General features: G+C 55.6%; 1 protein-coding gene and 1 long non-coding RNA gene across 8 annotated transcripts in view; one reads left to right on the top strand and one right to left on the bottom strand.

Annotated features, from left to right (window-relative positions):
• Positions 1–6,150: 6,150 nt before the first annotated feature.
• The window catches only part of RAB3IL1 (RAB3A interacting protein like 1), a 35,674-nt gene continuing 28,126 nt past the window's right edge, over positions 6,151–13,698 (bottom strand). For 5 of the 7 annotated variants that reach the window (XM_073217660.1, XM_073217659.1, XM_036995619.2 and 2 more), the window contains 7 exons: positions 12,993–13,211; positions 12,023–12,169; positions 11,448–11,576; positions 11,239–11,351; positions 9,613–9,712; positions 7,760–7,826; positions 6,151–7,073 (listed from right to left, as the gene is read on the bottom strand). In XM_073217660.1, the coding sequence (XP_073073761.1) occupies positions 6,991–7,073; positions 7,760–7,826; positions 9,613–9,712; positions 11,239–11,351; positions 11,448–11,576; positions 12,023–12,169; positions 12,993–13,211 (858 nt within the window). In that variant the 3' untranslated portion in view covers positions 6,151–6,990. The remainder of the gene's footprint in view (positions 7,074–7,759; positions 7,827–9,612; positions 9,713–11,238; positions 11,352–11,447; positions 11,577–12,022; positions 12,170–12,992; positions 13,212–13,698) is intronic. The other 2 variants (XM_036995621.2, XM_073217658.1) reach the window with 1 other exon arrangement.
• Positions 7,064–9,605, top strand: LOC140844620 (uncharacterized). The gene is made up of 3 exons (XR_012123184.1): positions 7,064–7,201; positions 8,652–8,832; positions 9,182–9,605. It is a non-coding gene; the product is annotated as an uncharacterized lncRNA (long non-coding RNA).

The raw sequence follows: 13,698 nt of genomic DNA, 5'->3' as shown, positions 1-13,698 counted from the left end.
AGCAGCCCAAGGTTATGCTACAGGGCAGCGGGTGTCAAACTTGAGTGCGGAAATCACCCAGGGCTTGTTAACAGACTGCTGGGCTCACCCGGAGGTGGGATGGGACAAGTCTGCTTCAGGTGCTAGAAGCTTCCTCACAAGCTTCCAGGTCATGCTGATGGGCTGATGCGGTGAATACACGTTGAAAACCCTGAGTATAGTTCTCCAATATGCTAACATTTTATCTTGGTTTAACAATTTGTAGGAAATCATAGTAGCTGATATTTGTGCGTCAGGTGGGCCAGAGCCCAGAGAAGGGCTGAGGGGACCTCTGGGTTCTTCCTTGGTATAAGAAGCATCTGCATTCCATCGCCAGGACAGCTGGTAAAGCTGTGATGTCACTGAGGTGCCCTCCAACCCCCTCCTTCAGAGGAGTGTGACTGGCAGCTGAGACTGGAGACACCCAGCAGACACCTTGCCCCCACCACGTTCACCCATGAGGATGGAGGAGGCAGCTCTGGAGGACGTGGACCCCCTGCACCAACATCCAGCCCCACCGCAAGGGAAGGTGGCCCTCACCCCATCTTTAGCAGCCCTCAGGGGTCAGATGCTCCCCCTGACCTCTTTCTTGGGCCCTGGCCTAGTCTCAGCTCACGGGTGAGGCAGCTGGGGAGTTTGTGGGTTAGAACCTTCATTTGCACCCAGACAGATAAGGAAGACAAAGGCCTGCACGGGGTCCCACAGGAGGTAAAGCAAGAAGCAAGCTCAGGGCTGTGCCACCATCTGAGCAAGGAGAGGTAGTCCAGGCCTCCTGCCACCTGGAATTGTGTCCCCTTAAAGCCTGAACTGTGTCACTGTCTCACAGCCAAACCAACAGCTTGGCACTTGATTTCTCTCCATGCCTTGGAGCCTTCCAGTAGGTTGCTTTACCTCTCTGGGCTTCAACCAGTGGATCCTGCAACATTCCTGGAGTCAAGGGGCCTGGGGGAACTTGGAAATCCATTATCCCCAAATCCTGTCAGGGATGCTGAGGCCTCTCAGCCCACTTGACATTCCTGAGCTGCTGTTAGGTCACTCCCAAGGCCTTGGGTTTAGGCAGGGGGATGGGAAAACTAGCCAGAACCTGAAGCATTGGTGGGGAGGGTTAGCTTTGAGGGGAGCCCCTCAAATTACTCAAATACAGTCCCTGTCCATCCCCTGATGGGCTCCTCCTGCTGTGAGCTGCCACACAGGCCTCTTGTTGCAGACACTGAAGTCACCACCCACTATGGAGTGCCAACCACTATCCTGGAGTTCAGTGATGCTTGCACAGGCCAGCAGTGACCCCCTAGAGCAGATTACAAAAAACCTCTGGGCCTATCAGAAAAAGCAGTCACAGAGCCTGGGCACCTGTCTGCAGCAGCCACACGGAGCAGACTAGAGCTTTAGGATCTGGCTTGCACTAAAGCCCACGACACTGAGCTGGTGGGCGCTGGCCACAGCTCTTCTGAGAAGGGTGGGGCTTGGGGAGCAGGGGCCATGGAACTGTTCAAGAGCTGTGGCCCTACCAGCTACTAGAAGGCTCTCCCTGAGGATGTCACAATGATGGCACAGCAGAGCTCTGAGAAAGCCCCTTAGTGAAAAGAGGCTGCAGATGAATGGCTAACAGGCACATGAAAAGATGCTCAACATCATACTCATCAGAGAAATGCAAAACTACAATGAGCCATCACCTCCATTAGAACAGCTGTTACCCAAAGCACCAGTGTTAGCAAGTGTTAGTGAGTGGGGAAACTGGAACCCTGTAACTGCTGATGGGATTGTGAAACGGTACAACTGCTATGGACTATAGTATGGAGGTTCCTCAAAGAATTCATCCTATCATCCAGCAATCCCACCTCTGGGTAGACAACCAAAGGAAGTGAATGCAGGGTCTCAGAAAGACTCTTCACGCCCATGTTCACAGCAGCATAATTTACAATAGCCGAGAGGTGGAAGCCACCCAAAGGTCTGTCAATTATCCCCAGGAGGTGGATTATAATGTGGCCTATGTATACAATGGAATATTATGAAGCCTTAAAAAGGAAGTGTTGCTGGGCAACTGCATCTGGGGGGTCTCTCCCCAGGCACTGGGTGAAACCTCAACCTGGACTGGGGAGGGTTCTTGACTCTGAACAAGAAAGAATTCTCCAGCAGGTCGGATGAGTGTAGGTAAGGATGGAATTCATTGAAGTGAGAGTAGAAATGGATGGCAGCTGCCTTGCAGGTTGGTTGAGAGCAGGAAAGTGCTGAGGGATGGAGGGAAAGCTCACTGAACTTCTCAGCATAGGGCATGTCCCCCTTGCCAACTGCTAAAGCCAGGGTCACCTGGTGTCCCATGTCCACGTGGATCTGCATGGCATGGGGACTAGCCCCTACTATCCCAGGATTTGGGGGTGCTGTGGAGCATGGAGTGGAGTGAGATTATGTTCTGAGAACTTCCCAAAGAAAGGAGACTTTCAGGCAGGCTACTAAAGAGCAGATCGCTAAGCTGCAGTTCCACCTGGGTCACCCAGGCGACGGGAACTTGCAGGCCCAAATCGCTCTCAGCAGCCCCTCCCTACTCATCAGGAGTAAAGCGGAGACAGGCTTAGAAATAGAATGAAATAGCCAAGAGACTAAGATGCTTACCACTGGAAAAGCGCAGGGACAAAACACAGTAAGTTGAGCAGTGAGGAAGTTTTATTTAAAAATACACCTTTAGACTTTTGACTATTTTCCTTCTTTGTGGCAAAATATATTTAGCTGCATAACCTTAATGTATATTTCTCTCAGGGGCCAAGCCTTTCTAATCAGAGACTTAAGACTGGTAGCTGATGCTAATCGTCTTTAAAAAAAAAAAATACACCCTTAGACTAGCGGTTACCAAAGAGAAGGGGGTGGGGAGGGGCGGTCGGGAGGGAGGGAGAAGGTGTGACTAAGGGGCATTATGATGAGCACACAGTGTAGGTGGGTCACAGGGAAGGCAGCACAGACAGAAGAGAAGCAGTGACTCTCTAGCATTTCACTACACTGATGGACAGGGTCTGCAATGGGGTGGGGGGGGACTTCATAATAGGGGTGAATGTAGTAACAATGTTGCTCATGTGAAACCTTCATAAGATTGCATATCGACGATACATTAATAAAAAAACAATTTATCGTAAAAAATTTAATAAAATAAAAGTACGCCCTCAAAGAAAGGAAAGTGCGGGCAATATCAGGAAGGAGGCACGCTTGAAAGGCTGGGGATTGTTTTTTAAGGATTTTCAGGAATGCAGTAAAGGGCCAGGAGTATAGACTCGTAAAGTGGTATCAAAATGTTTATCTCCGGGTGAGAGACATCGTGTCTCCTCTCCTCCACTATCAGTCCTCCAGGTAATTCTGCAAAATTAACTTCACACAAGAAATTGGTAGGCTCCTCTCCAGGATAGCAGCGTCCCTCTGGGAACATCAATCAAGACTGCCTGCCCTGCCCCCGAAGCGGGTTGAATTATTGTCTGTTTATCAAAGAATATGTTAGGAATCTTACTTCCTAACTTCCTGGTTTTTAAGATGGAGTCCCTCCCATTCCTACTATATACTGTGTATATCTCGGCTTTCGGAAATTAACCATGACGCCTGTCTCCTGTCTCTGCCCTATCTCAGAAGGAAATCCTGTCCCCTGCTACATACAATATGGATGAACCTTGAGGACAATTATGTTAAGGAAAATAAACCAGTCACAAAAAGACAAATACTACATGATTTCACCTGTAGAAGTATAAAGTGGTCAAATTCATAGAAACAAAAAGGAGAATGGTGGTTGCTAGAGGTGGGAGGAGAGGGGTTGTTTAATGGGCACAGAGTTTCAGAACTGCAAGATGAAAAAGTTCTAGAGATCTGTTCCACAGAAATGTGAATATACCTAACACTACTGAATTGCATCCTTAAAAATGGCTCAGATGGTAAATTTTGTTTTTTACAATATAATAAATGGAAAAAAGGGAGGAGGGCCTGCAAAGGTCATTTAGTCCAATCTTCCCACCTCACAGATGAGAAAACCGAGGCCAAGACAATGACTTGCCTAGGTACACAGCCCTAATAGCATCAAATCAGGACAGGCTTGGCAAGATGTCAAATGGGACACAGCAGAGTTACATAACCCCAGCGATGTGGGGCTGGGCTCTGGCTTAATGGCCATGGTCATGGCTAGCTTTTAAGAGGTAGCTACATGTGTCAGGGCAATTAGAGAGGCCTGAGTGGGTTATGTAGAAAATTCATCAAGAAGAGCAACTTCCGTGTGGCTGTCAGCTAACCCTCCCCTCCCAAATCCAAGGGCCAGAGCCCTGAGCCCTTGTGGACAGCCCACCTCCAGCCCCAGAAGCCTGCAGACAGGGGCAGGGGCAGGTTAATGGGGTAAAAATGCAGGAAATGAACCCAGATCAAAATCCAGCTCTGCCACTGCCTGAGCCACAGTTTCTACATCTCTGGAAAATAGGCAAGGGCCTAATTCAGTACCAGGCACACAGCAGGTGTCAGTAAAAGGACTCTAGGATGTTGGCCAATACCAATGAATGAGCTGGACTCATTCATTCCTATCCTGGGGTCACCATTTCCTCTAATGCCTCAATTGATTCTTCTGCAAAATGGGAAAAATAATATCTTACTGGTTTCTGGGAAGATTAAGTAAATCCATTCATTTTAAGAGCTTCAAGCCAAGTCCCAGGACATAGTAAGTGCTCAGATAATAGCTATTGTTGGGAGATACTGAGGCCAGACTGTGTGTGTGTGTGTCCCTCAGTCCCTTACAGCACGCCAGGTGGTCTCAGCTATTATTTGCTCACCGTGGCCCCAACCAGGCCTGACAAAGGAAATGCTATCTCCGGAGAAGGCACCGTCCGCCAGAGATCTGAAATATTGCCTGGTCTCTCCTTGGCCCTGGGGTAGCTCAGCCAAGGGCACAGAAGCCAGGGGGAGGGACAGGCAGCTCCAGAACCCAGAACTTCTTTGTCCCCCGCTGACACAGGATTGACCCTGGGGAGGACAGGAGGAGATGTGTATGCAGGAGAGGATGCAAGGGTCAGCCCATGGCACACGGTAGCACGAGCCCTTCCCTGACACCTCCACGCCTTCCTTGCTTTAGTTCCTCCATCTGACACTCCCTGGTATGGTACCTGTGCATGGTTTCAGGGCCAGTCTCCCCTGAGACTCTCAGCTCAGGCCTGGGTGCCCCCAGCACCAGGAACAGTGGCTGGAGCACAGGCATTGCTGGCATTTGTTGAGTGAAAGCATGGATGTCTGTGAAAGGAGGCCTAATCAGTGAGCATCTGATTGGGGAGGGGATTCAAATCACAGATGGAGGTGGCAGGTGGGGAGTGGATAGGGGAAGAGTGGGTAGGGGAAGAGAGGGGGAATCTGAGAGGCCAAGGGAAAAGGCTGCAGGCAGAGAGGGTGATAGGGTCGGTAGCCTCCATGCAGTCCTGGCCAGCCCACAGCCGGCCTGACCTACCAGCTGAGCAGCACCAAGGCCTCAGGCCGATAGGGAAGGCCCCTCGAGGTATCATCAGTCCCAGGAGACATTGACCCAGAAGTTGCTGGGACCCTCACTCCTCCAGAAGGACACCCACAGGCCCAGGCTCACATCCCTACAGGTGGGGAGGGGATCAGGCACCGCGAGACACCTGCCCAGGTCCACCCCGAGGGCTGAGAGACCCACCTCCTTCCACCTGTGACTCCTGTCCCTTTCTAAGAACCCACGAAGACCCCCGCTGGTGCAGAGTCATCAGAGCCACTGCCTGTGCTGCTGGCAGACATCACCCATCAATCCTACACTGCCCTGCCCTTGCCAGGCAGCCTGAGTCTGGACTCCCAGCTTCTGTCAGAGGCAGGGAGACGAGAGGGGGATCTGCCCAAGGCCCCCCCCACCCCCAAGAGGCAGCAGCGGAGGCAGCCTCAGCGCTATTCTCTCTGCAGCCGGCCACTTCACCGGGGTGGGGAAGCCGGGCTCATCCCTCAGCGCCCACAGCCTCATGGCACTTCGGGGAGGACTGGAGGAGCGCTCCCTAAAGCAATGCCTTCAGAATTGGGGCTTAATCCCAAGCACGAGGGCGAGCTAGGAAAGGATTTGGTTTCATTCCTTTGTATCCCCAAGCCTTGGCCTGAGCCCCGGGCACAGGAGTGAAGGCGCGTGGCTGCCCAGCCTCTCCCTTCCTTTATTACAAAGCCATCCTTTATTACATAGAGATCGGGTTACATTCCACCCGAGGAGAAAATCAGACGTGGTGAGGGATGTGTGCAGGTTGGACCCCACTCCTGTGTACAGGGCTTGGCAACCTCAGCCTCTGTTGCCTAAATGGCAACCCACAGCTGAAAACAGCTTGGGCGTCCTGAGGCCCTGTCTCTGTTTTCCTTTGGGAGAAAAGTACCCCAATCCTTCCAGCAGTGGGGGGGGGTAGGGCCTCCTGGAGCACAGGGCTGAGAGCTGAGAGGGGGAAGGTCAGGTGGGAGGGTGGAAGGAGAGGCCCTGATCCGTCTTAACGCTTTGGGGCAGTTCTCAGGCAGGTGCAGATCAGGGTGAGAGGTGGCCACAAGGGGGTGCTAGTGGCCCAGGGCTTGGAAATAGGGTTGGGGATAGCTTGGATATCAGGCCACCCCGTATGGTTCCTTTCTGAGGACAAGGCAGCAACAGCCACTCCTGAGCCTGGGCAGGGGGTGCTGGCTGCCCCGGGTGTTCCCCTCCCAGGGGCGGAGCCTCTCAATACGGGTCCAGGCTCCTTGGTCTTTGGTGCTTTCTTGAAAGTCCCTGCTGGCTCTAGCACCACTGGGGAAGACAGAAGGGTCACCTCGTGAGGTCCTATCTGTCCTGGGACAGACAGTTGATGCCGGCTCTGTGCTGCCTCCACGGCCTGGCCATTTGTCTGTCTGTCCAGCATCTCACTCAGGGCTGGTTCCAGGACCCCGTCTTCCTGTCTGTCTCTCCTAGGGCAGATGTTGGTCCCAGCCCCGAGCCCCATTCCAGGCCTGCGCCATGCCCTAGGCCTCCTGGGGGAAGAAGCCAAGCTTGGCCAGTGACATCTCCTTCCGCAGCCGCGTGATCTCCCAGAACATCGGCTCCGCTGTAGGCAAAGGGGGAGGACAGCTTGGTGACAGCTCAGGATGACCTAAAGCCCCCTCCCCTGACTTTGGAGCAGGATAGCTGGTGGGCACCCTAGGGCTCCCCAGTCCTCCAGGACAGATGACCTTGGTGAGTGGCTGGAGCTCTCTGAGGCTCCACCCTGAGAACTTGCAAACTGTTGGGTGCTTAACACACTCGAGGGGTCTATACCACGCTGGTGGCAGAGGCGATGGTCACCCTCACAGCCTGACACAGACATGCACGTACACAGGGCCATGTACCTGACAGTCTGCAAACGCTTTCCAGCCCCGCCTCCCTGGGGTCTCACACTGCAGTGGGAGGTGGACAGCCATGAGGCCACAGCAGGGGGGCGAGGAGATTCACAGGGACACATCATGGTGCAGGGCCTTGAATGTCAGGCCAGTAACAGGAAATGTCCCTCCCGGGCCCCGGGGGTGGGGGTAGGGGTTGGGGTGGGCATCCCGGTAGCTTTCCTGGGGAGGCAGGGCCGGGAGGGTCCTTCTGCAGCTTATCTCTCCACTGAACTCAGCACCGGGAGGTTCGCCAGACTTTCACTAACCCACAGACTTCCCCCTCACTAAGTAAGTCCTTGCCGCAAAGCACGTGGGTTGCCCGGGCCACCCTCAGCCTTCCCCGCATCCCCGCCGGCCACCAGGGGGCGCTCACCGTCCTGTCGCACCAGGCCTTGCTGGATGTAGCGGATGTAGGTGAAGAAATTGCACACTGCCGTGATCTGTGGGCAGAAACACGCAGGCTGTGACCCGCCAGCCCTCACAATTGCCCCAAAAGCCAGGGCAGCTTGGAGATCACAGCAGGAATCCCCACGTCTGGTCAGAGCCTCATAATGCTCCCTGAATGGTACAGGGTTGGGCTCTGAAGTTGAATTAACAATAGCAGTGCTATCACTATCCTGATACAGACAACAGCAGCCACTAACGTTTAATCAAGCATTTAATGAGGCAGACATGCTTGTCATCCCATTTCACACGTGGAGAAAATGGAGTCACAGCAGCCACCACCTTCCGCCTGGTCTTAGGCTAGTTTCCCTAGAAGCAGAGCCTAAGACAAAAGATTTTTATGCAACTCACAGGAGAGGAAGGGAGACAGAATGTGGAGTGGCAGCAAAGGAGGGTGTGGCTTCAGATGGAGCCTTCTGTGGCCTGATCCACAGGGGCTCTGGATCCCAGAGGGGGATCCACCCTGGGGCAAGAGGCCGGCCCTTTATATCCCCTGAGCCATCAGTCACTGGCTGAGGTCTGTGGGGGTGAGGGGCACAGAGGGGCACCTACGAGCCGTTAGTGGCCAGTGCTCTCAGCAGTGGGGAGATGGGGCCCCAGCCGGGGGAAGTTCTAGATGTCACTGGGCACAGGAATGTCTGGTGTGGATCCTTCTGTTGAACCCTGGTTGGGATCAGAAAGGGAAAAGGGATCTGGAGCCACAAAAAGGCTGTGTGCCCAGATGCATGGGGTGGAGGCTGCAGCAATGAGACTGGATGCAGAACGGGGAGACCCCAGGTCAAGGCTGCATGGCCCTGGGAAACACCCCTTTCCTTTCTAAGGCTCCGACTCCCCATCTGTAAATGGGAGCCCAGCTTGCTGCCCACAAGGGGGTGAGGGGTGCCAGGAACTCGCTGGATACCCTGGGGAAGCTGTCAGGACCAGACAAGCTGCCCTCCCTGATCAGTCTGCTGCCCAGTGACAGAGCCATTTGTCCACTTAAGTCTCCATGAAGAACCTCTGGTAGGTTAAGGGGAGGGGAGGAGATGGTTCCCCAAAGAGGGCTTGTCCACACTGTTATATCTTTGCACCATGCTTCAGAGTTTTTCAAACAGATTCTGTGTTGTTCCCTATAATCCTCTTAACACCCCATCTTTACCCCCAGCTCAGTGAGGTCCCCTGATCCAACCTGGGTCACCCGAAAAGGGAGGGCAACAACTGGGATTCCTGGACATCCCTCAGCACCCATGGCTGTCAGGCTCATGTGACAGACATGCCCCAGAACCTTCTGGAAAGCATGACACCAGAGCCCAAGCCAAGAGTCAGGAGTCTGGAACTTCAACCTGAACTCTAGTGTCACTCCCTTGACTAGGTTACATGAAACAACAGAGGTGACAGGTACCATTCCCACGATCATGTTTTGGCAAGCCAGAAAACAGGTGCCTCAGTCCTTCACCCACAAGGAACTGAATTCTGCCAATAGCCGCGTGAGCTCAGAAGAGGGTGTAACCATCTGACTTCTTGGACACAGCCCATGAGACCCTGAGAAGACTTAACTAAGCTGTGCCGAACTCCTAACCCAGGTAAACAGTGAGATAATAAACGGGTGTTATAAGCACTAAATTTATGGTAATTTGTTAAGCAGTAATAGCAAATTAATATACCTGGCTTGGCTGGGTGGCCCAAGTCAGTCTCTGTACCTCTGTGAGCCTATGCCCTTCTCTGTAGATAGAGGTTGTGCTCCCAGGTTCCAGTGCAGGGAGCCCCTGAGGAGCCAAGTGACACTCCCACTGGATGACTCACCCTGGCTCGGGAGGACGGCGAGATGTAGTAGTGGCTCTTGGAGTCCCCAAGCCGGATTCGATGGTGACAGGCACGAGCCAGCCCGCTCAGGGCACATGTACTAGGGGCAAGCAGAGGGGGCCAGAGAGGCCAGCTGGGGCTTGCCACCTGGCTCACGCAGGTAGGATGCAGCAGCAAGCAGGATGCACAGGGAGAAGGTGGGGGCAGCAGGCAAACAGACATGGGGGTGGGGCCTGGCACCCTCTCCCCAGGCCCCAGCTTCCCAAGGAGCCCAGGGCCAGGCCTAGGAGAGGGGGCAACCCCAATCCCTGGGATTGACCTTTAAACCAAGCTGGACCCTATCCCTAACCGCCCTGATCTTGCCCCTATTGGGCAAAAGAGACTGGTCACGCTCACATCTGGTTTACTCAAGCTCTACCCGCCAGAGCAGCTAAAAAAATGCCCCCACCTACTTCACTGGGGCTGACTCTGTCCCTTCTCCCAGCTGAGCAGGTATATACTTTCTCCTCTACTTGGTCACCAAGTCCACAGGGTAGATCATGCCAGCAGCGCCTGGAACCCCTTTTGCCCTGAACCCTTCAGCTCCTTCCAGCCAGCCCTCTGCCTCGTCTCTCCCCTTCTTCTCCATGTTACATATTACACGTCACAGGCAGGGGCTCCCACATCTAGCCCATCATTGTTCCCTGCTGCTTTCCTGCTGGCCAGCAAATAGTTACAGAGAATCCTGAGTGAAGGAAGGCTACATAGGCTCCTTTGCTGCGGGACTTATCATAGTCTTTGCTGCCCCCAGGTTCACTGTGACTCTGACTGGTATGGGGAACCCCCTTTTCAAGGAAAAGGAGTCTATCGAGTTAAAGCTGGTCTATTGAATTAAAGCCCAAACCTCATTCCAGGCTCTTTACACTCTGGCCACAGGCCCCTTCTACAGTCTCAGCCCCATTGCCCTGCCCACCCCACTGCTCCACCTACTGGCCCGTGGTGTTGCCATTAAAACCCGAGTGTCTCATACCTTCCCTCATTCTGTTCCTTCTGCCTGCAAGGCCCTTCCTTGCTTGGCAAACTGTCCCCCTCTGTGACAAGGATCCCACCATAGGGCCTCCCTTGCAGGCCAGATTCTGGGCCGCCAAGGGAGGTGCTCACCAGGCTCTGCCCCTTGCCCCACCCTAGCTATTTTGTTCTGCTGCTAGCGGCTGCTCAATGTCAGCTGAGCGGCAGGAAGACAAGACGCCAGGGCCATTCGGGTATTTATTAGCAGAAGGCAAGGCCAACAGCTGACATCGCTTACATGTCAACTGGGGCCCAGAATCCGCTGTGGGAGAGCGGCGGAGCAGGAGGGGGACACACACCAGGCCAGCCAGGAAGAGGGAGGCCCCAGCGCCTGGACCCACTGGGGTGCCTGGGGGTCCATGACTGGAGACAGGGATTTCTGCCAAAGATGCCTCCTTGCCCTGCAGGGGAGCAGTTCCCACCTTTCTCCTGCCAAGCTGGTATGCCATGGCCCCTGCCCACCCTCAGGTCCCACCCCAGGACCCCCGTAGGCAGGCCTGGGGCTCAGGCCGCCCTGGCAGAGCCCAGCCTATATGGGACTTTCTCAGGTGGCAGGAGAGTAAAGGGTTCTGAGCTTACCTGGTGCTCCCACACTTGACTGCAGCCACGTTCACTGTGGGCAGTGCCTGTGAAGCCACCGGCTCGATGGTGAGTGTGTTGTCCTCCACAGCAGCCCGGACCAGTGCAGAGAGCTGCGGCAGACCAGGGTGGTGGGCAGGGTTGGTGAGGGGCTGGCGGCTGGCTCGGGGGCTGGGCCTCCTAACTGGCCGCCCTCTGCCCTGCCTCACCTCCTGCGTGGTGAAGTCCAGGCAGGGACCCACGTCCTCCCGGTACACCCTTTCCAGGAAAGGGGAGGTCTTGTCCAGGGTGGGCGACTCCCTCCAGGCTTGGAACTCTGCAAACAGGGTTGTGTCCACCTGCAGGAGGTGAGCCAGGCAGTGTGGGGGGAGGTAGAGAACCAGGGGGGTGTAGGGCAGGCCCCAGCGTGCCAGCAGGTCTGTCCTTGGGGCCACGCTGGGAAGTTGGGCCCGAGGAAGAACTCCCTTCTCCCCTTTGCACAAGAATTTAGAACTCAGAGCTTCCCTCCCAGGTGAGCTTTCGGTTTCCTCGCACTGCATGATTACAGACTTGGGTCTGGGGCCTTGTCTTGAAGGCCTCCACTGCCAACTGAGGAGGAGAAGCTGAAGAGTTACTCTGCAGGTCCCCACAGGTACATGCAGGTCCCCAAGCGTCCCCCCCCACACACACATGGGCACAGGAAGGAACATATTCTGAAGGGCAACTCGCTGCCACCTGGGGGCACATGCAGAGTGAATGAGGCTGGGACTGGGCAGAGGGGGAAGCCTCTCTCTGGAGCCATTACCTGTCGGGAAAAGGAGAGAGAGGTAGCGGAGGTGGGGGTCTCAGGGGGTTCCCCAGGCGGGAGCTGCCAGGCCGGCTCATAGGTGAGGTGAACCGCCTTGCTGGGGACCACGCAGAGGAGCAGGGAGAGGAGCGGGGCCAGCCCGGGCTGGGCGGGCGGCCGGTGGGGCAGGCAGACGGCGCACAGACAGACAACAGGAAGGAGATGTTAGTGTCCGGTCGGAAGCTTAGAGCTCAGAGGGGGCTGAGAGGCCTGGAAGCTCTGGAGACACAGACTGGCACAGAGCTGGGGCCTGCCTCGCATCGCAGACCCCAGGAAGCGGACTCTCACTACCGCCCTCGCTGGGTAGGCCCTGAGCTGAGCCCCTGACATTCTGAAGGCCCCACTCATGTGAGGAAACTGAGGCGCTGACAGGTGGCTTCACTTGCCCAAAGACCCACGACCAAGGACATCTCACGGTCCAGTGTCCAGCCTGGCCCAACGACCTCACCCAGCTGAGGGCAAGGGAGACAGCCCCTCAAAGGCCACAACTGTCTCGGCACCACAGCTTGAGGGCTCTGAGGACCCTCAAGTCCAGGAATGTCACAAGGTGGCGCTAGGCCTCAGGGCTACAGGCACACAGGGCTAAGGCAGCCTCTAGGCTGAGGAAGTGTGTGTCTCTGCAGACCCCCAAGGGCCGGCCCTCAGTCCTAAGAACAACTCCAGGAGCAGAAAATAACACCTATTGCTTGGAAGGGTGGGGAGTGGTTATCAGGCACCCCCCAGACTGCACAGCACGGAGGCTGAGGGCCATGCCCCTCATATCATGAGGAGCCTGTCCAGCCAGCTCAGACAGAGGACACAGAGGCCCAGAGAGGGGAGCACAGGCTGCAGATCACACAGAGGTCAGGCCTGGTCCTCACTGGGCCCCACCGGCGGATGGTGATCACTGCATCCTTCCCTGTGTCCACTGCCACCCACCACCCCTCACCTCTTTGCCCTCCATGTCCAGGGTGAGGGTGTGTCCTGCAGCAGGGCACATGGCAGGGCAGAGGGCGCTGCTCGTGCTCTTATGACGCAAGTGGCCCTTGCGGGGCCCGGTCTTGGTGGGACTCAGTAGCTGTGGGTGAAGCTCACGATTGGGAGAAGCAGGTGTGGACGTGATGACCAGTGTCTTCAAGGCTGTCACCTCTGCCTGCAGCATGTCGATCTGCCCAGGACGAGACAGCCAGCAACCTTAGCCTGGAGTTGGTGTCGCCCTGGCTACCACCACCGGCCACCAGCTCAGGACAGCCAGCCGCAGCAACAACTAGCACCTAACCCCACCCATTACCCTTGGAACAGCCTTGGAGATGGGGACTGAGGCACCCATTTTCACATAGGGAAACTGAGGCTCAAAAAGGAGACATGGCCTGTCTGATGTCACGCTGTAACCCAGGAAGAGCCCAGGCCTCGTGGACAAAAAGGCTCCAAGGGAGGAGGTTACCTGCTGCGGCCCACACGGCCGGGTGGATCTTCCGAGGCCCTGAAGGGCCCCAGGAAGGCCTCTGCGTGCAGTGGAAATGGCAGAGTCAGCGGCCACCTCCAACAGCCTGGCCCCACCCTTCCAGTCCCTGGCTTGCCCACCCTTAGTGGCTGCACCAGGCCTGCGGGGGTCCGAGAGGGGAAGCACAGGTCAGCACCTGCCAGGCTGGGAG

This window comes from Manis javanica, chromosome 11 (genome assembly GCF_040802235.1).
Source record: "Manis javanica isolate MJ-LG chromosome 11, MJ_LKY, whole genome shotgun sequence".
Lineage (NCBI taxonomy): Eukaryota > Metazoa > Chordata > Mammalia > Pholidota > Manidae > Manis > Manis javanica.
This window is presented reverse-complemented; position numbering and strand designations above follow the sequence as displayed.